Source organism: Thermobia domestica, chromosome 13 (assembly GCF_964235325.1).
Source record: "Thermobia domestica chromosome 13, izTheDome1.hap1.1, whole genome shotgun sequence".
Lineage (NCBI taxonomy): Eukaryota > Metazoa > Arthropoda > Insecta > Zygentoma > Lepismatidae > Thermobia > Thermobia domestica.
Window position 1 is genome coordinate 59,843,048 of NC_137466.1, and position 20,624 is coordinate 59,863,671.

General features: G+C 37.6%; 1 protein-coding gene across 5 annotated transcripts in view; it reads left to right on the plus strand.

Annotated features, from left to right (window-relative positions):
- Window positions 1–935: 935 nt before the first annotated feature.
- LOC145669201 (leucine-rich repeat-containing protein 71-like) overlaps window positions 936–20,624 on the plus strand; it is a 99,491-nt gene continuing 79,802 nt past the window's right edge. For 3 of the 5 annotated variants that reach the window (XM_081737526.1, XM_081737530.1, XM_081737527.1), the window contains exon 1: window positions 937–1,146. In XM_081737526.1, coding sequence (XP_081593652.1) covers window positions 1,068–1,146 — 79 coding nt within the window. In that variant the 5' untranslated portion in view covers window positions 937–1,067. Of the gene's footprint in view, window positions 1,147–20,624 lie in introns of all 5 variants that reach the window. The other 2 variants (XM_081737528.1, XM_081737529.1) reach the window with 1 other exon arrangement.

The following is a 20,624-nucleotide window of genomic DNA, read 5'->3' on the forward strand; positions in this document are numbered from 1 at the left end:
ATATTTAGGTACTTTCCTCTACTTTTTAAATCTATACTTCGAACTAGATAAAATTGCTGCGAACTAGATATAAATTTAAAAAAAAACTGCTTATAAAGGGACTGGTAAGAAGTTTATCCAGTGACAACCCGCTGGCCCGAAAATGAGGGGCAACGTCCAAGGCGCGTCTCCTCGTTCTTTGTTCTACACGGTTCTTTATTTTTAAATATTGTGCAGTAACATTATTCTTCCTGTGCAAAGCCGAGCATTTTTACTATATTTAGATGTAAATGTATATACAAAAATAAGCGTGCCCACCTCCTAATGAACTTCTGCGTAGGCCACTGACTTAACTGAGCTCCTTAATCATATCTGAATACGATAGGTCCCAGTGGCGTATTTATGGGGTGGCTTCCGGGTTTAAGCCCCCCCTTCGAAATATTACTTAGTATAGTAAAGTAAATGAAATATCTTGCAGAATTTTCTCATTTCCAGGCAAAGCCCCCTCCCGAAAGTTAGCAACCCCCCCCGAAACAAAATTGTAAATACACCACTGATAGGTCCACATCATTTATGAAAATTATTAGCCACAGTCTTTTCTAAATTATTTTGCTTGGAAGTCGAAACTAACCTAAACCTTTTTCTCTCAAGCAAAACAGATACGGGATTCATTTCATCTCTCAAATCAAATAGACTTGAAGTGAAGACTGAATATAGAATAAAGCAATAACATAAAAATTCGAAAATTTTTGAGGTGAAGTGCATAGTAGAAGGTTAATCACCAGCATGATTTGACATATTCCATGTATTCACTGATTCACAAATTTAAAAGCGTCATAAAAATAAGAAATTTATCGATGCCATATTTCATAGAAAGTGATCTCCGGAGCGGTTTTAGATGTGATGGATAGAAAGTGATCTTGTAGTTCTGCACTAATCCGTCTTTATGTTTGAAGAAGACGAAATAATAAGCTATAAATCAGTGGAGATAGACTAATTTGTTAAATGGATTGTAATTTCTGGTTAAGTAGTGAGTTACGTGAATTATTATAATTTTTATAGTAGCTACAGTAAAATTCGAAGGAATAATGCCTCAAAAGAGAACCTCAATTGATTCATCTAAACCTGTGATACAAATGAGTTCTGAGTCAAACACAGAATCAGTAGGTAAATTTATTTTTACTTAAATTTTAAAATTATATATTTAATCGTCATCGTACATATATATAATATGGTGTTATCCACAATAAAATGGTCTTTCTTTCGTACTTGTTTACATTTGGGACACCACTAGAAAGACTATAATTCTTTCACTAGTTTCCTTCCTATTGTCCCCTAAAAGGTTTCTGCTGAGCGACATGAAAATATCTCACTTGCCATAAATAAAATTCAAGGAAGCCACCAGAAGTAATAGTTTAAAATTTACAATTATTTTGCAATTTATTTATAAAGACGTCACCTGGATATGTAGTATATAAACTACAGTGCAAAAGATACAAACCAAAATGTGCTAGGTGCCCACCAGAAAGCATGAATGCTATGTAACCGAGTCAGGGCAGGGCGAAGCTGGTGAGCCCGAGTGTTAGCAAGGAGGTGCGTCCGAAGAGACCAGGCGCGTCAGCGACGCTGGGTATATGCGTAAGCAAGGGTAGTGAAAACAAATAGGCTTTGGTAATACGAGTCCCAATGGTACCTGTCACGGTTTCATACTAGGTAGCGCTCCACTTGTAAACATAAAAATACAGCTTCTATCTGTTGTAAATTATGGCTTTGTTTTAGATAAATTGTAGACTTTCAGTCAAGCAGCAACAACGTCACTCCTATTTATCCTAGGATCATAGTTCTTACCTCATTCTCTTCAGAATAGAACAGCCTTTCAAACGGTACCATTCACATTTCCCTATCATGTCCCTGAGGCGGAAAATAGAGAGAAATAAGGATTTTCCTGATTTTTTCAAATTTTGGTCCCTTCTGGACCCCCCCCCCCTGTCTTAACACTCAGATCTCAAAATCAACTTTAAAAAAATACTAAGGGATGCACTAAATGTGTGTGCAAAATTTCAAGCTTCTATCTTGCAGTCTTGGGAAGTAACGTAAGTAACGTTTCCTAGTAACGCGTTACATTTTTTCCAAAGAAACTGTAACGGTAACGCGTTACAAATCTTTATGTAACACACCTAAATTGCGTTACTTTTTTCGCGTTACATTTCGGATGAGTAACTACAATGTATGTATATATCTTTTTTTTTCGGAAACAATGTTTCTTTCCTGTAAGTGAATATCTCAGAATGAAACAATCGAGTATGAACGACGTATGTCAGTGACCGACAGTCACAGACACCCAGAGAAACAGATAAGTTCGTAGTGCCATTTGCTGTTTTTTGAAGATGAGAACAGCCTTAGGGAAATCACGTTTACTGATTGCAAGCACCTGGAAGATTTTGTCGTAAATTTTGACAGCTCCAAATAAATACATTCAGTGAGTGAACTAGGAGTTCAATGATACCGGTAGTCTATTTTACTTTGATTGGTGTTGTTTTTATAAAGATGGAGAATGAAAATATTTTACCGTTCGAACATTTGAAAGAATACTTTTTCTTAAAAGCTGAGGATTATAATGGACAGAATTTAAAAGTAAAGTGTCTGAAGTGCCCCGTCGGGAAATATTTATTAATAACCAGAGTGCCATAATTAACGATTTACAGTAAGGGGTTAATATGAATCTGTCGTTCTGATGAGCAGGCCTACTTTATTACTAGAAAATAGTTTGTTGATGGTATGTAATATTGGAGTTCTTTCAGATCAGTTTGCTTATCCTAGAGTCCTATTGATTATAGAGTTTGAAACTAGCTTTAAAAAGCTTGTATCGATTTTAGAGTTACTGGCAAGTTTTGATTCGCTCCCAGTTCATGTGTCCTCATTTTATTGTAATGTTTCTCTATATTCTGTATTTTTAATTTTACATAACATAATAAGCAACCATTTTTTTTAACACATAGGGATGAGCACGAGTCAAGCTAAAACTCGACTCGACTCGAATTCAAGTCGAGTTTCGAGTCAAGTCAAAGGTAATATCCTCGAGTCGAGTTCCGAGCCAATTCAGTTTTTCGCGTCGAGTTTCGAGTTCAGTCGAGTTTGATAAATGGCTCGTTCGTTTTAACTCGTCTGGAAATCATGGCCTGATTACGCTGGAAAACGAAAGCCATGAGAAATGTAAGCTGAACAGTAATATGGAATACTTTTAGTGTTGCTCACGAGAGGGGACACTGCTCGCATCTCGTCTCGTCTCGATAGTGAGACCACAAGAGATTATTTTTATAACAATCTCAGCTCGGCTCGGCTCAACTGAGAAGATGGCTCGAGCCGGCTCATTTGGGGTGAACCATCGGCTCGAGCTGGCTTGGTAGGGATGAGCCATCTGCGCGGTTCGGCTCAACTGAGCCGAGGGCTCTAGCCGAGTCGGTTGGGTGAGCTGTTGGCTCGGCTCACTTCTCGGTTCGGGTCGATAGTGAATGAGCTGTGAGCCGAGCTGCTCGAATCGTTGACAATTCCAAACCTGGGCTGAGCAGTTTCGAAGATATTTGGCCAGTGTCCTATAACTTTTAACAGTGTTTGACTCGAGTTCGAATACTCAACCTAGACCCTCAACCCAAATTCAGAAGCTCGTGAACAATCTCTTGACTCCTAGACTTCACGACTACCGAGGTTGGCAATCAACTACTTTTTTAGTACCGTCAAATGGGGTGAATAGAAACATGGGGGTGAATAGAAACAAAACTCCCAGATTAGTTTTGGATTTATCTGGACGATAAATTAATCAAGAAAACTGAAATTTCTTAACATAGTCTTATACGGCTAAAGTGTCCAGGGCAGAGACAAAATGTTTTACTGAGTTGGGAACACTGAGGTAGACGGCAGTAGCATTAATGTGTTACTGAAATCTTACACGGTATTTTAGCGCTCCTTAAACTTTCTTGGAAAGTATTACATTTTCATATTTGTTGCATTTGAGCATATGCCTATTTTGTAGTTTGTTGTTTCATTTACTGACGTTCATAGTAAAAGTTTTCCTTTTGTAAATTATTTTTAATCAAAATTTAACTTTACTGGGTTATTGTTATGATTTTTAATTAGTGGGGTGAATAGAAACACTTCTTGGGAAATTCTTGAAATTCCTCAAGGAGTGGAAAATTCTTGAGGAGCAGAAAAAAGGACCTGATAGGAATGTATCAACCATCTCTAAGAAGAAATTTCCAAGTCTTCTGAAAAAAAAAAAAGTGTGAACATGGAGGAAAATATCAGGGCTGGATTTGAAAAGTGTGGAATTTTTCCCCTTTGTCGAGACCAAATACTGAGGATGTTGCCAAAAAAAGACAATGAACGAGAAGAAACAGAACAGCAAAAGTCATCTCAGACTGTAAACCGTTCCCTTATGGATCTTCTCAGGAGCATGAGAGAAGATGAAAAAATTAAATAAGGGAAGAAGAGAGTACGAATAGATGTTTCTGGTAAGAGTTTTGGTTTGTTTTCTGAAAATGATACATTTTCATCAAATCACAACGAAACTCAAACTACATTTGTATTGTCGGAAGAGGAGAAAGACAACACTCCAGAAGACAACATTCCAGACGATCACGAACTAGATGGTTTTCTAAAGCTGATGTTTTTGCTGTGGTAAAATGAGAAGCTAAAACTCGATGAGACTATTCAGCACCCAAGTGCGAAAATGGGAACATGATGCATATGTGGGAGTGTTTTATAAGAGAGCACATAAACAATGAAATTTTCAGAACGAAACTGTTGGGTTTTATTAGGAGTTCGTCAGCACGCTTTAAGTATATGATAACTTTCGGGCCCCTTCGTGGTTAAGCGGTTAGCGTACGCGCCTTTGGCGTGGGAGACCCGGGTTCGATTCCCAGCGGGAGCTCATGTAGTTCTGATTCTACGTTAATCAGTAGGTCCACGTCTCATATAGCCTCGCTGCTGAACGGGACGTAAACCTCAAAATCAACTCAACTCATGATAAGTTTCCCTGATGATTTCAGTTGTTTAAATCTTATTCAAATATCATCAAAACTATATGGTCGTTTATACCTATATTATGCATTGTATTGTTTTATAAGTTTGTAACTTATGTAATACTGGTCCTATTGAACTAATATCTTGCAGGTATCAAATAAATAGTTCGTTTCAACAAATACGCTGTTTCTTTTTTACCTTTCCAATAGTATAGAAGAAACAACAATGAAAATAAAGTAATTGTTTCTATTCACCCCATGGGTAGGGGTGAATAGAAACATTAAGAAAAATCAAGGTGAAGAAAAGTGGAGTTGATAAATTAATATGACGTTTACTGAAATTCATTAGCATATTAAGACCTTTCTTTTGGAATATTCTGATACGCGAAATCTTTAACATTACCAGACTTATATTCTCATATAGCCAAAAATGTGTTTCTATTCACCCCATTTGACGGTATTCAAATACAAACCGCCTATCTTTCATTTTTATATTAATATTGTTAAAATAATAATAATAATAATAATAAGTTGTAGTAGTAGTAGTATCATTGATAATAATTATATTGTCTATGTAATATACTTGAAGAATGTACTCGAAACTACACACCGGATTTGGCTCGACTCGACTCAAAACTCGACCCCAATTCGAGTCGAATTAGAGGAAATTTTTCGAGTCGAGTCTCGGGTCGAGCTCAAAGATGTCTGTTTCTAGTCGAATCAAGTTTCAAAGAAAACTCGCTCGAACTCGCTCGTGTCCATCCCTACAAGTAACGCAGTATGGCATTTTATCAATGTTACATTATATGAAAATGTTTATATATAAAGTAAAAATATGTCCTTGCATTTACATAAAGCGATTCAGAACGTGCCATAATAATAATAATAATAATAATAATAATAATAATAATAATAATAATAATAATAATAATAGCGGTAGTAATAGTAGTCCGGAAAATTGAAGTCATATTTTTTTTCATATTTTTAAAGTTTCGGACCTAAAAGTAATGCGTTACTTTCAAAGTAAAGTAACACTTACTTTTTTGGGGTAAGTAACGCGTTACTAACGCGTTACATTTTAAGAGAAAGTAAAGTAACTTGTAACGCGTTACATTTTTACAAGTAACTTACCCAACACTGCTATCTTGAATAGTAAGGATTTTTCCGATGAGCTAAGAACCTCCCCACAATGCATCAGATGACCCGAATGTATATATAAAAATTTCCTGAGACATCCCTATTTATCCTAGGATCATGATTCGTACATCATTCTTTTCAGAATAGAACAGACATTCAAATGGTATCATTCACATGTCTCCATCGTGTATCTGAGGTGGGAAAATCATGAAGAAAGTGATTTTTGTCTTAAAAGTATCCCTTTTTACTTTTTGCCCTTCTCGACCCCCCTGTTTTAACGCATAGAACTGAAACAAATCTGAAAAATAATAAGGGGTACACTGAATATGTGTGCAAAATTTCGATCTTCTAGGTGCAAAAGTAAACCCGCCAAAAATATCTCCAGAACACCCCAGATTCCCATATAAAACAAGAGACATCCCTATTTATCCTAGGATCATGGTTCGTACATCATTCCCTTCAGAATGGAGCACCCCTTCAAACGGTACCATTCGCATGCCTCCATCGTGTATGTGAGGCGGAAAAATCGCGGAAAAGGGATTTTTTGTTTTAAACATTTTTGCCTTTCTGCACCTCCCTGTTTTAACGAGAGATCTGTTAACAAATCTGAAAAATACTAACAGGTGCACTAAATGTGTGTGCAAAATTTCAACCTTCTAGGTGCAAAAGTAAGCCCGCCAAAAATATAAAAAAGGCATAAATAAAAATATATATATATATTTTTAATGTTATGATGTCATCACACCCTACTGTATGTCTCGACGCAAAAAGGCGTGAAAGCATATGTAACGTGTTCTACAATGCCCCCAGGCTTGAAAAAAAAAAAACGAAATAAAAAGCTTTATTGGTACTTTTTAAATCGAATTCTACCTTATCACCTAAAAAAAAGGGCTATACATTATGCAGAAATACACCGCCTGTGGCAAATAGTATCTAATATAGCCTAGTTATTTTTCATATCCACTTACTTATTTTATCCGTCGTAAAGCACTTGTAATGATTTTGCACTAGTAACCCTAAAGTTGTAAACCTAAAATACTGGTGTATTACTTTCTACTTAATTCTATCGCCTGCAGATTTTTAAAAAATATAAATATGTCTTTTCATGCAAAGTATTGAATTGAATTTCACCTGTAAATCTTCCAAAATGTGGTGCGCCGAGCACTTCTTTTTTATATGGGTTAAGTCCCATTGAGCAAGGCTTTGCAAAATTTGGAACGGAAATGTAGCAGTAGTGTCATTGAAGATTTTGCCAGGGAGGAGGCAAGATTGTTTAGCGGCATAAGAGATTTACGTCTTATAACCGTCACCAGGTTATATAAATAATTTTTGTGGACGCTCTGTATAGTTTGAAAAGTCAGAAGTCATTCTTCAATTTATATTTTATTTCTGCGACGCAAATAATTTATTTTCTTCGGTGGGAACTGCTAATAATTCAATTTCTTTCCCACGAATCGAGAACAAAAGAGTCTTTCATCCTTCACTCACACATATATCTGAAACGTTTTTTTCACCGTGAAAGAATTTTAGTGAATAACAAAGACCATATTCATTATCTGAACTACATATATGATCAGTGGCGTATTTAGGGGGGGGCTTCCGGGCTTAAGCCCCCCCGAAATCTTACTTACTATAGTAAAGTATATTAAATATCTTGCAGAATTTTCACATATTCAGGCAAAGCCCCCCCCCCCCCGAAAGTTAGCAAAGCCCTCCCCGAAACAAAATCGTAAATATGATACTGTATATGATAATCGTATTTCTATTACTTGGATCCTCAGTGTTTCTTCCTTACTCATTAACTAGCAGCGTTCACCCCGCTTCGCTGCGGTCACCCCGGAACGCAATAAACTTTGTTACTTAGATAATTTTTACTTTTTCGCTTTCAAGTGATATGATAAAAACCATAGAAGATTGCAGTAAATCTTAACATTATATCGCCTGTCATTTATGTTAACCCGCCCCGCTTCGCTGCGGTCATCCCGGTGCTGGCATATTGTAAAAGTGTCTGTAAAAATAAGCAAATCAATTAAAAAATTTTAAACAGAAGATTCAAGCTATTTTCCGCTGTATATCGCCTGTCATTTATGTTAACCCGCCGAGTGACACGGTCATGCGGGTTGCATATAAATACGTTTATTTTTACCTATGATGAACTAATAACAAAGGATTTGTACGTTATGGACACTTGAATGGTCAATTATCTCAAGACACTGGTAATTAAAAATTAAAGTGATATGATAAAAACCATCTAGGGTCCAAATCCTAATAACCCCCCAAAAATGAAAGAAATTGGTTCAGCCGTATTAGCGTGATGAGCGGACAAAATTTTGTACGTTCTCTTTTATATATATAGATATGCAAAGACTACGTTCTATAGTTATTTGGAACAAAATTAAGTGCTTTCTTCAACTATTTATGGAAATACTGTGGCAGGCCAGAGCAGACCAGGTGTTGGAACGACTCACCGGCGCTAATCATATCTCTCACTCCGTTTATATCTCCACGTTTTCACGACAAGTTATCGTGTTTTCTTGCATCGTGGCCAGTGAACTGTGAATTAACGCAAATTCTTTTAACACTTAATTTGCATATCCATACTGGTGGCTTAACCTGATCACATTTTAGAATGAACCGCCAACATTGACCATTTCGTCAACCCGGTTGGGACTTGGAACACCTTAACTCTAGGAGTTTTTCTCCGAGTACCAAGATAGGGAACACGTTCTTTTAAGTCGCTACAGAATTAAGCAAAGGGGCATACGTCTCATAGCCTAATTTACATAGGGCCTACCAATGTCCTAATTTACATAGCGTGACTATCTGCGTTCATCCTGCTGGATATTACTATAACCTTTTACGAATTATTCTCGCAGCACCCAGGAACTTACGTCGTGGGGTTATTTTAATGTTACCCAACAGTGTTAACAACCGCGTGTATTAGTGAGTGGTGTGAGAAAAGTGTTTGTGGTGAACCCCCAAATATAATCTTTCATTCATGTATAGGCGTGATACAAAGGGCTATTATCTCGCGGAATGTAAAGTGTAATTTTGTTTGTGGTAAATGTCAAGTGCCCTTACCCATATTAGTGTTTAGTGTTGTGATTGTTTTTCTTCTATATAGCTCTATATATATACAGAAGATTGGTCCACATTTACGGAAACGATTTTGTGTCCCCTACTCTGGGGCGTAAAGCCGTATTTCCACCAGCGGATGTGCTTGATATGACGACCCTAACTATAAAATATAGCCCGACACCGAAGTTTCCATTGAAGTAGACTACTGTTAAGAGAAATCTGTTCAAGTTTGGACCACTCCTCCTTGTAAACTTTCCACGAGCCCGTCAATGTGCGTGGGCTACGTAAGAAAATCGCTTGCTTCAAACATCAAAAGCACAGAAGTCCATAGGTGCAGCGTCAGAAGACTTGACAGGGATGTCTGAAAATGGGATAGCATGGATTCCAGTTTCACGCGCTTTGCGGGCCATGCATGCCACAGTTGTTCGAGCCGTGTGGCTGGCTGCTTTGTCTTGATGAGTGAAGACTTTCGACACCTCAGCACCATACGACGACGGAATATGCTGCCGGTATAATGGTTCCAGAACGTGTTGTTGATAGTATGCTGCGTTAATTTTCACATTTCGTGTAACTCTATGCAGAGGAAGTTTCCCTTTATGGCAAAGACCTGCAACCACCATAAAGCCACGGGGAAAACTTTCGTGGCACGTGCGGACCCAATTGGCATCGTATTTGGCATCCTTGGAATGATAGTAAATGGCTCAAACCCGCTTGAAATTTGACAAATAGATTCAGGCCTCGTCTAATGTGACCACATATTTCCATTTGTCACCCGCTAAATACCGTTCATAGAGCCGTTTCCAATGGACCTTGCGTTCCCGGATGTGTTTGGCTGTGAGTGTGTGAACATGTGGCTTATGCTTCACTTGCAGGCGTAAATCCTGGCTGATTATCCTCAGCATAGTTGATTTGGATCTTCTAACACTCCTGGCAATGTCTCTTTGTGGCGGCGGATTCTCCTGGGTCACTAACTTCTGCACTTGTCGAACCACATCCATTGTACATTTGGGACGGGGGTGTTGTTTTCGTGCCACTATGCGCACACCCGCTTCCTCTGGTAGTGCATTTTTGTTGTGTTTGAGTACATTGTCAATACCCTTGTTGGAAATGGTGAAACCCTTGGATGAACACTGTTTCACAATTGCACTGTAGGTATATCCGATGTAGAAAAGAACGGTGATGTACCCCTCATAGAATGGGGTCACTTTTGGAGGCATTTTATATTCGGAGCACTTCACTTCCTGCTACCGAGTTCTCCACACAACTGGTTTCTGATTGCTCTGCTGTGCTTACTGTCTGTGTGATTCTAGCACCCCTGGCGCACGTTTCACTTCGTTTCCATAAATATGGACCGACCTTCTGTATTTTTTGTACACATAGTGCATTTAGTAAATAAGCATGGTATTATTCTATTTAATGTGTTTTCGTTGCATGTATAAATGATGTTTTTACGTGTCGTGGTCCGAACGATGATCTGGACGTCCGTGAGGATTTCGAGAAGAGACATCCGAACCTCTCGGTGCTTGATGCTCATCTCATTTTTGAGACCTGAGGGCGATCCGAGAAATGTTCTGTAATCCCTTTTTGAAAATGTTCTTTGATGTTTTAACCAGGAAGTTCAGATCTCTTGCAAGTACTCGTTGGTGGGACACCAGGGGGGCAGATCCGGAAAGCGGTTACAGTCTTTTATTAGTATACAGGTAGTATAAAATTTATTTAAAAGCATGTATTTGTCATATTCGGAGTTTGGCTACGGACATATAACTCGAAGTACTCACCAACTACTTCTAAAAATTGTTGTGGAAGTATCGCAGAATTCTGAAACTTGGATACTTGGATAGGGAACATATTTGTTCCCAAGTGAAGTCTTGACCCGACAATGGTAGGTCCCATAGTTTTAGAGCTATGGATCTTTAAAGTTCCTTTTTTTCATGTTTTCGGTAGTCTGTAACTCCGAAAGGAAGCATCTGTGCACCCAGATTGGTCTATACTTTTTATCTTATCTTGGTGTCAGAAATCATCTCGCAAACGTTGTCGGTGTTGTTTTGAAACACCCTGTATGTGATTAGTAAAAAAAAAAGTGTATAGCTGAAAAATAATTCACTTCTGTGTTTGCGCTACAAATAATTCAAATCCGCTACTTTTAGAGTAGAACATCGCTGCTTTTTGATCTTCGGATCTGGCAACAGTATTCGAAAGGCAGAGAATTACTATTCTAGGTTAATTCTAAGAAAATGCAAATTAAGTGAATGGCGCATAAAGGTTTCTAGGAGATTGAATTTATGAGTCTTCAGTATTATTAGTTGTGTCATGGATAACGAAGTGACTGACAGTTTTTTAATAGTCAAGGAACGGGAACATAGTATCCTACGATGTCGAAATTGATTTGAAAGTGCCTTTACTCATGAGGCGAGGTTCAGCCGTAGGCTGCTTTACAACCTAACCTAACAAAATACAATTGAAGACTTTGGGGCAAAAACCCGTCAAGTCCAAAAAGTGAAAGTGTAAAGGAGTTCACAAGAGTTTCTCGTCATCCGATTTTCTTCAAACTTGGCACATATATACTAGATCGAAAATAAATCTACGTACATATTTTTTTTTGTTTCTTTCGGAAAATAGGTTGAGGGCGAATGGTCCCTTTTAAAAAAAAAAGGGTCCCCTTGATTTAAAGGGCCAAATTAAAGAAACGAAACTCTGCCGATGCAATGATGACTTCAAAGTAGGATATACGCATTTTGTCGTTTTTGTGAGAAAAGGGTTGTAGGGGGTAGTGGCCCCTTCGAAATGACAAAGAACCCGCACAATCCTTACAGAAATTTGATCTCGGTGGAATTGCTTGAAACCTTGATATGTTGTAGATATTGTGTTCTTGGGAAATAGTCTCAATGGACATAAGTACAAATCACTGACAGTTTGGTCACTACAGGGCCACTTTTTCTAAAACAGCCGAAGATAACGATATTCTGGATTTCGATAAAAAATGACTGAAATAGTGATGGGCAGTGGGAAGGAAAATAAAAATGGGAATATGTACGTTTTTCCCCTGGCATATAAATTCTCGGGAAGGAATTTATTTCCATTTCTTTACTTTGTCTTCCAAATTATAAGAACCATGTATCTAATTACTTTATTTTCATTTATTATTATTTACTTCTAGGTTTTAAATAATTTGGAGGTTTAAAAAATAAAATTCTTTGACAGTACTTTAAATAACTAATAATATGATATTTAAAGTTCCATTTCATTTCCACTAAAAAGTAGCAAAAAACTAATTTAAAAATGATGAAAAGAAACCAGTTTGTGAAGCAATGTAGAAATTATGTAGAAATAGAAATGAAGTACTATCAATACACCCCAAACCACCGCTGGTAATAGACATCAGTCTGTCTCCTGGCTCTGATTCTGAAAAGGTGCTCAGACTTATCTTACATGTGAATTAATGCATGAAATTTCGAGAAATAGGTAGTCAGAAAGGTCGTGTGTTACAAAGTTACGTGCTAAAACTAGGTCAGTATCTTGCAAATATTTTGAACATAAATATGTATGCGCAAATGTGTTTTCTGAGACATGGTGAGACATATGTCTTCTGACAGTTACCCAACCTTATTTGTTTATAAGATATAAAAATTTAATATGTTTACAATATCAATAGTAGAGTCAATTTTAGAAAATCCACTTACATATAAATTTAAACTGTTTAGCGCTGTAAAAGTATATGGACTTACTATAGCTACCATTTTTCCACATATTTACTTGCATAGAACACATTGTAAGTAAATATACATTTATGCGTATTCCCTAAATATAATACAATATTAATAAAGTAACATAATGCCGTTCAGAATATACATTTTGAAGAATCCTCTGGACATAACAGTAATAATATACAGTAATAAGAAACGAATTTACCTTTGAAACCATAATATAGTAATAGAATTCAATTTTTTGTGTTTGTACATAAATTCACGGAATATTCCCATTTTTGGGAATCTTCCTGGAAATTTTCCCAGGGAATATTCCCGAAAAATATCTTCCCGGAAATTTACCCATCACTAGACTGAAACTGTGATATGTTGTAGATATTGTGATCCTGAGAAAAAGTCTTAATTAGCATAATCACCAATCATTGATCATTTGGCCACTACGAGGCCACTTTTTTGAAAGCAGCCGAACATAGTGATATTCTGGATTTCGATTAAAATGACTGAAACTATGGTATGTTGTAGATGTTGTGATCCTCAAAAATCTCAATAGGCACAACCACTAATCACTGACCGTTTGGAAACTACAGGACCACTTTTTAAAAAACAGAAGAAGGTAACGGTATTCTTTATTTCGGTGGAATTGCTTGAAACTGTGATATGTGGTAGATATTGTGATCCTGAGAAAAAGTCTCAATTTGCACAACCATCCATCACTGACTGTTTGGCCACTATAGGGCCACTTTAAAAAAAAAAAAAAAAAACGAGCTGAAGGTAACGGTATGGTGGATTTCGGTGGAATTGCTTGAAACCATAATATGTTGTAGATGTGGTGATCGCGAGGAAATCTCTCAAGAAGCACAACCACCCATCACTGACCTTTTGGCCACTATAAAACCACTTTTAAAAAAAGAGTTGAAGGTAACGGTATTCTGAATTTCGATTGCTTGAAATCGTGATATGTTGTAGATATTGTCATAATGAGAAAATGTCTCAATAGACACAACCACCAATCACATATCGTTTGGCCACTACAGGGCTACTTTCTTGATAAGAGCCGAGTATAACGATGTTCTGGATTTCGGTGAGAATGAGTGAATCATACGTTGTGGATCTCAGCGTGAGAAAAGTCTTAATAGACACAACCATCAATTATTTACAGTTTGGTTACTACAGGTCCATATTTTTGAAAACAGCCTAGTATAACCATGTTTTTGATTTCGGTGTAAATGAATGAAACTTGATATATTGTAGATGTTGTGATCCTGAGAAAAATGGTCTAGTGCTTTTCAGGGTTTTCCTTTGTCCCGCGAGATGAACATTGAAATGTTGTCTATGCTTAAATGAAGGCATGAAAATGACAACCAGATAAAGACCAAAATGCTAATTTTACAAGAGACGTAGAAAACAAAACCAGATAAAAATATTAACTGAGTGAGAGTGATAACAAGGTAAAGACCAAAGAATACTTACGTATATCCAATATAATTGCTACAACATGGTTGGGATTAAGTGTAACTCTTAACTGTACAAGATACTTATAGTTAATAATAAAAAAATCTTTATTTTTTCTTATTACAGAACATTATTACAGAAACACAAAAATGCGAATCTGTTTTTCACACTCACTGAAAATTCCTGCTAATTGTTCATATCTGTATCAGTATCACTCGTGGTATTTTCAATTTCTACACAGTGAAGATTGACATACCATCTTTTATAAATGTCTGGAAGTATTTGGAACACAATTTGCGCACATCTTGCAACTTCTTTGCGCTAATTGGAAGGGAGTTATAGTAAGCTCGAGGTGCATTGCTCAGATTTACTTCACTAATGTCTGCAATCTTCTTGACTCCGATAAAACAATCATATTCTATTTCCGGAGAGTGTCCCTGGGATACGCAAATGTTTTTGTCTTCATACTGGAAAACCTTGTAAGTAGAGATTTTGAACGCCTTGTCCGCATTCCTTATTCCTAACGAACCAAGGTGCCAAGAAATTATAAAAGTCCTTGACCATGTTTTGCTGAACTTTATGACGCAAAACTTTTTGGATGCTCTCTGAACAAGTGAATACCATTCCTCCAGTAGTTATATACTCTTTTTGGCGTCTGAGTTTTTCAATCTGTGCAAACTGTCTGTCACATGGGAGAAACGAGTGTCTTCGTTCTGGATTGTGATGAACAATATTTTCAAATTTCTTAGTAGTAGCAAGTAAGGACAAATACTGGACAAGAGTTACGTTTTTGTCCTCCACAGTTGTCTGTAAAAATGTATAGAGTTTTTACTTTAGGGTCCACGAAATTTTAGATGTAAAGGTAGGAAAGACACACTTTGATTTGCTCCCTTTTTTGTGACTGTTTCATCATACATGTACATTTTTGATGTTCCTGTCTTGGCAGAATAAATGCACTGGTTATAAATCCATATTTATCTATTGTAGAATATTTCTCCAACAGGTAGAACAGGGAGAGGGAAGTTCTGCTGATAGTCTAAACATAAAATATCGACTGATGGATCTTCCTGGGCTTGCTTGCTTTTTTCTTTCAAGTCATCATAGAATTTGTGTGCTTTTAACAAATGCACCTCTTTTTCACACTGCAAGTTCATTTTATCTTCATCGATTGCTCTATCTATATTGACTTTTAATTCGTCGCAAGTAGGACACACATCACTGCGAGGTTTACCAAAAGCCAGTAGCGGTTCGTGGTCTGTAGAAGTACCGGTTGCAATGTTGCAATATCAAAGGTATGTAGTTACGCGCAAGTGTTCCCTCCCCCCCAACATTCTTGAGTCTTATCCAAAAAATATTCCGGAAATATGAAGAAGAAAGTCCTTATAAGCTTCATTTGTATATTTATTGATTAAAGTGTATTCTCTAATATTGATTTCATATATAAGTTATTTCCTTTTTCTCAAACAACCACTATCAATATACGTTTATACACTATTTGTACACAAAAACTTCTACGTTCATGTTATTGAACAAGAGATAAATCGAATATATAGCATGTGCTGTAAGCCATGAATGATAACGTTAACCCAAAAAGAAGAAAAAAGCAAGAAAATTGCATATATTCATGCACACAGTTAAACAAAATTATTTAATTAAGTAAACTATGCATTATTTTAGAATGGAAGTACTTTCTTCGTTCTTTTTGAGCTTCAAATTCTTCTATGACTTCATTGAAATCTGAAATGCTGCTCACCAAGTTTTTCTGAATAGAAAGCATTGCTACTGCAAATATTTCCCGCTTTATTTTCGTTAAGGTACAGAAACACCTCTCTCCTCCGACAATATGCATTTTGTTAGCATTTCTTTATATGAATATAAGGGACAAAGAGTTCATTTTCAGTAACTACGTATTTTTGTCTGCTGTTCTATTATAAAGAAGCATGAAATATAAGATTTTTCCTTCGAAAATGAAAAACAAAAAATAATTGTTTAACATTCCAGCAATTTAGGCTAAAGAAGACAGGTGAGTATTGAAAGTGAATAATTTGAGATTAATTTTTTATGCTCTCCGCCGGAAATTGAACACGGGATCATGTGCACGAGCGATACACAGCTAGGAATTAGACCAGTGGTAAGACATCCTCTTCTTCGAGTCTCGATCGCCCCCCTTCCCCCCAGAATAGGATATTTTTTATTTTAAAAATAAAATCTATCCCAAGAATTTTTATCTTTGTATTATAAATGTAAAATAAAATCTATTGACTTCGAACGACTGCCCTCCCCCAAATATTCAGCTTGGATCCGCCCCTGCTACCACCAGACACGCATTTGTTCTTTGCGAGTTTCTGTCTGTTGACTAACTTCTTTCTTCCAAGCGTCTATATCTCACTCAACCTATTAATTGAGTCAAGCGCTGCCAAACGGAGGAATTCATAACTACTACGGAAGCTGACTATATATCAGTTGCAACGAAATAGCAACTGGAAACGCGTAATACGGGAGGATAGCAGCGATGCAAGAATAAATCCACTTCCTCATGTTAAGAGATAGGAGCTCGCTGCCATATGCTCAATGTTACTGCTTCCAGTGGCAACGCTTGCTGCCACTGGATTTGTATATCACTCTCTTTCTTTCAGTTTTTTTTAATTTTTTTTTTTTTTTTAAGAAATACATCAATACTGTTTTGCGCTCAAGAGCAAAGGTTTATTTTATACTGATACACTACTTTAATACTTAAAAATATCTTTAGTATTAAAGAAATATCCGGTTGCACAACAATGCAACATATAGTACCAGCCGCCACTGCCAAAAGCTAAATTGAATGTGGTGTTAAAACCATTATTATAATATTCGTACGAAATTTCTGGCTTACATTTGATCCCTTGAGAAATATTATGGAAAACCTCTGGTTCATGTTTCTCCAATTAAAGTTCATGCATTTTTTTTACAGTAAGGTCCGATTGTAAATATTCTCTCTGAGAATCTCTTCGAGAATAGTGTGATATCCTGGTAGGAAAATGGTAGGATTTGATGTATTCTATTACTTGACGCGCAACATTCTCTGGCTTTTTACTAACCCTGGAACCCTCATATTTCCCTCTCATATCCATCGGAGGCGTGCTACCGACCTTTTTGTATAAGGCAAGCCTTTCAACCAAGCCAGAACATATTTATTCAGAAACTGAGAACGAAAACCAGATACATCCGGTCTTTGTCTGGTTGTCATTGTCAACAAAAAACGGGTAAGTTTAAAAGCCCTCTGGTGGGGGAATGGGTAAGCATACAACTCTTGTTTTCACACTCACTGATAGACCACTGAACATAGACTTCGAATATATAGAAATCTCATTTTTGAGAAATTGGTCTTTATCTGGTTGTCATTTTCATGCCTTTAAATGATGTTTACCGCTAATCTTCACATTCCTTCTCTTGTTTTAAAAAATGTGAACCCCGTAGTTGCTAAATGGCCAGTGATTGGTGGTTGTGCCCATTGAGACTCTTTCTCAGGATCACAATACCTACCACATATCACAGTTTCAAGCAATTCCACCGAAATACAGAATACCGTTACCTTCGACTGTTTTAAAACAAGTGGCCCTGTAGTGGCCAAACTGTCAATACTTTGTGGTTATGTCGATTGAGACTTTTTCTCAAGAACACAATATCTACAACATATCACGGTTTCAAGCAATTCCACCGAGATCAAATTTCTGTAAGGATTGTGCGGGTTCTTTGTCATTTCGAAGGGGGCCATTGCCGCTGCAACCCTTTTTTCACAAAAAGGACAGAACACGTATTTCCTACTTTGAAGTCATCATTGGATCGACAGAGTTTCGTTTCTTTAATGTGGCCCTTTTTTGAAAAGGGTCCCTTTGCCCTCAACCCATTTTCCGAAATAAATAAATATGTACGTCGATTTATTTTCGGTCTAGTATATATGTGTCAAGTTTGATGAAAATCGGATGAAGGTGAGGGTATTTCCTTTACACTTTTACTTTTTGGACATGACGGGGTTTTGCCCCAAAGTCTTCAATTAGAATGGTAACCAAGAAGGTTCTGTTGTTTTTTCATGCACCATCTTCGAACAACGAAATGTTACCTAAAATGTACCTGGAAGATCAATAATAGTCCCCATCAGCATCGACGACCTTCTGCCAACATTCTGGAAGGCCATGGATTCCATCGCGATAGAACTTGGTGGGCCGGGAAGAGAAAAAGGTCTCAAGTGCATTTTGCATCTCTACTAGGGATTTGAACTGGCTTCGTCTAAGATGATTGTCCAAGGAATGGAACAGGTGATAATCGGACGGTGCAATGTCCGCTAAGTATGTCGGATGCAATAGTGTTTCCCATCCATAGCGTTGAATGGTGCCTGGGGTCATTCTAGCCACGTCGGGCTAGCGTTGCTCTGTAACAGGAGGACCCCATTGCGATTAAGAAGTGCTGGCTCCAGAGTTTAGCGTCTTTCTTGAACACATCTCAACTGCTGATAGTACACAGTTGCATTGATGCTCTGACCAGCTAGTAGCAGTTCCCGATGCACGATGGCGCGAGCATCCACCAAAAACATAGGAGGACCTTTTTCTGGTGCAGTGCTGTTTTTGGCTGTTTTGGAGCTGGTTCATGAGATTTTAACCAATGATGATGGCGCCATGGAGCTTCGTACAGGACCCACTTCTCATCACATGTCACACCCTATCCAGAAATGGCTCCTTTCTCAGACGCGATAGTAAAGAAAAAGAGGTGTCTGCTCGCGTTTGCTTCTGGATCAGAGTTAAATCATGTGAGACCCATAGACCCACCTCGTAATGCTTCCCAAGTTGATAGAGGTGCTGCCGAATGATTTCTCCGCTCACACTGAATTGTAGTCCCAGTTCCTCACATGTCTGGCCACTGTTCGCCTCAATTGCTGTCTGAAGATATATATATATATATTTTTTTTTACATATGTTGGTCCTCCGGCACTTCGTGCGTCTTCGAGTGTTTCGTCACCCTCCTCAAACTTCTTAAACCATCGCTGCAATGTCCGCGTAGTCACAACACCCTCATCTAAGGCCTGGTATATCTTTCGCCCCGCTGCAGCGGTGTTTGAGCCCAATTTGAACTTGTACAGCATACACGCCCTTATGACGCTCAGTAGATGTTCCATAATAGGATCGTAGCTATAAGTGGTAGACAATAGAGATATTGTTTGGTTAATTGATTTATTGCCGTGAACACTTTTTGTCTGTAGGCCCGGTATCCCTTGCCAGGTCCCTGGAAGGGGGAAGGATTTATTACCCGACTGTAACGATCCTCTTTGACTGTTACACTTTCCCAAAGAGATTATTTAATATGATAACTTAATTAGCTCTTAACTAAGTGTTATTTCTTCTCCTTTTTTTCCCAATTCTCGACCTCTGATGGATTCAATATGGTCGACAATTGAGCTGCTTTGTTTAACTGAATTATACTATTTTTCTTTGTTAGTCTATGGTCTGCATCGAGTTTGATTCTCGCTTTTCGCGAGATGGCGCTAGTGTTTAAACCGAAGTGTTTGCATTTTATTTAGATTGAATATTTTGTTTGTGAGTATATTAATTAAATGGTAACCTATATTCAATCTACTTTTATTCTGTTATATTAAATTCTATATAATAATTTCCGTTTAGTTTGTTATATACTGAGCAATTAATAGCAGCCAATCAGGGTGCAAGGAGGATTGTGTGAGCGCGTTTTCTGTTTCCCTCCCCGCACTGCAACGAAAAATGGCTACGAGGAGGTAGCTTAATATTTGTCTTCCGAATTGACAGAAAGAAAATGATAACGACATATTGAACGGGATCATGGAATTACTTGGAATCCGAGTAGTGGTGGAGGAGAGGAGTGTTACGTTATTGTGAAGTGTCAAGGTAGTTCGTAAACTGGCGAACTTATCAAACTGTATTCTGCAGATTGCTCGTCTTGGCGAAGTCTACTGGCTGAGGTTTTCAACTTAATTTCTTATCCTTCTCCAGTACCTGAAGTGAAGACGAAGATGTTTTCCTGTAATCCCGCCTGTGAGGTCTGATATTCTCTGCGATAACACCAGAAAATTGTCTTCCTCCTTCGGTTTGAATCTGACCCCGTTGCTTATTAATTATCGGTCAATCCTGCCGCTAGGACCTACCACATGGTGTGAGTGACTTCGTAATGTCATTGAAGTGAAGATGAAGATGTTCTCCCTGTGACTTTGTCAGTGTGGTCCGTTCTTCTATGTAGTGACCTTAGCAATTGT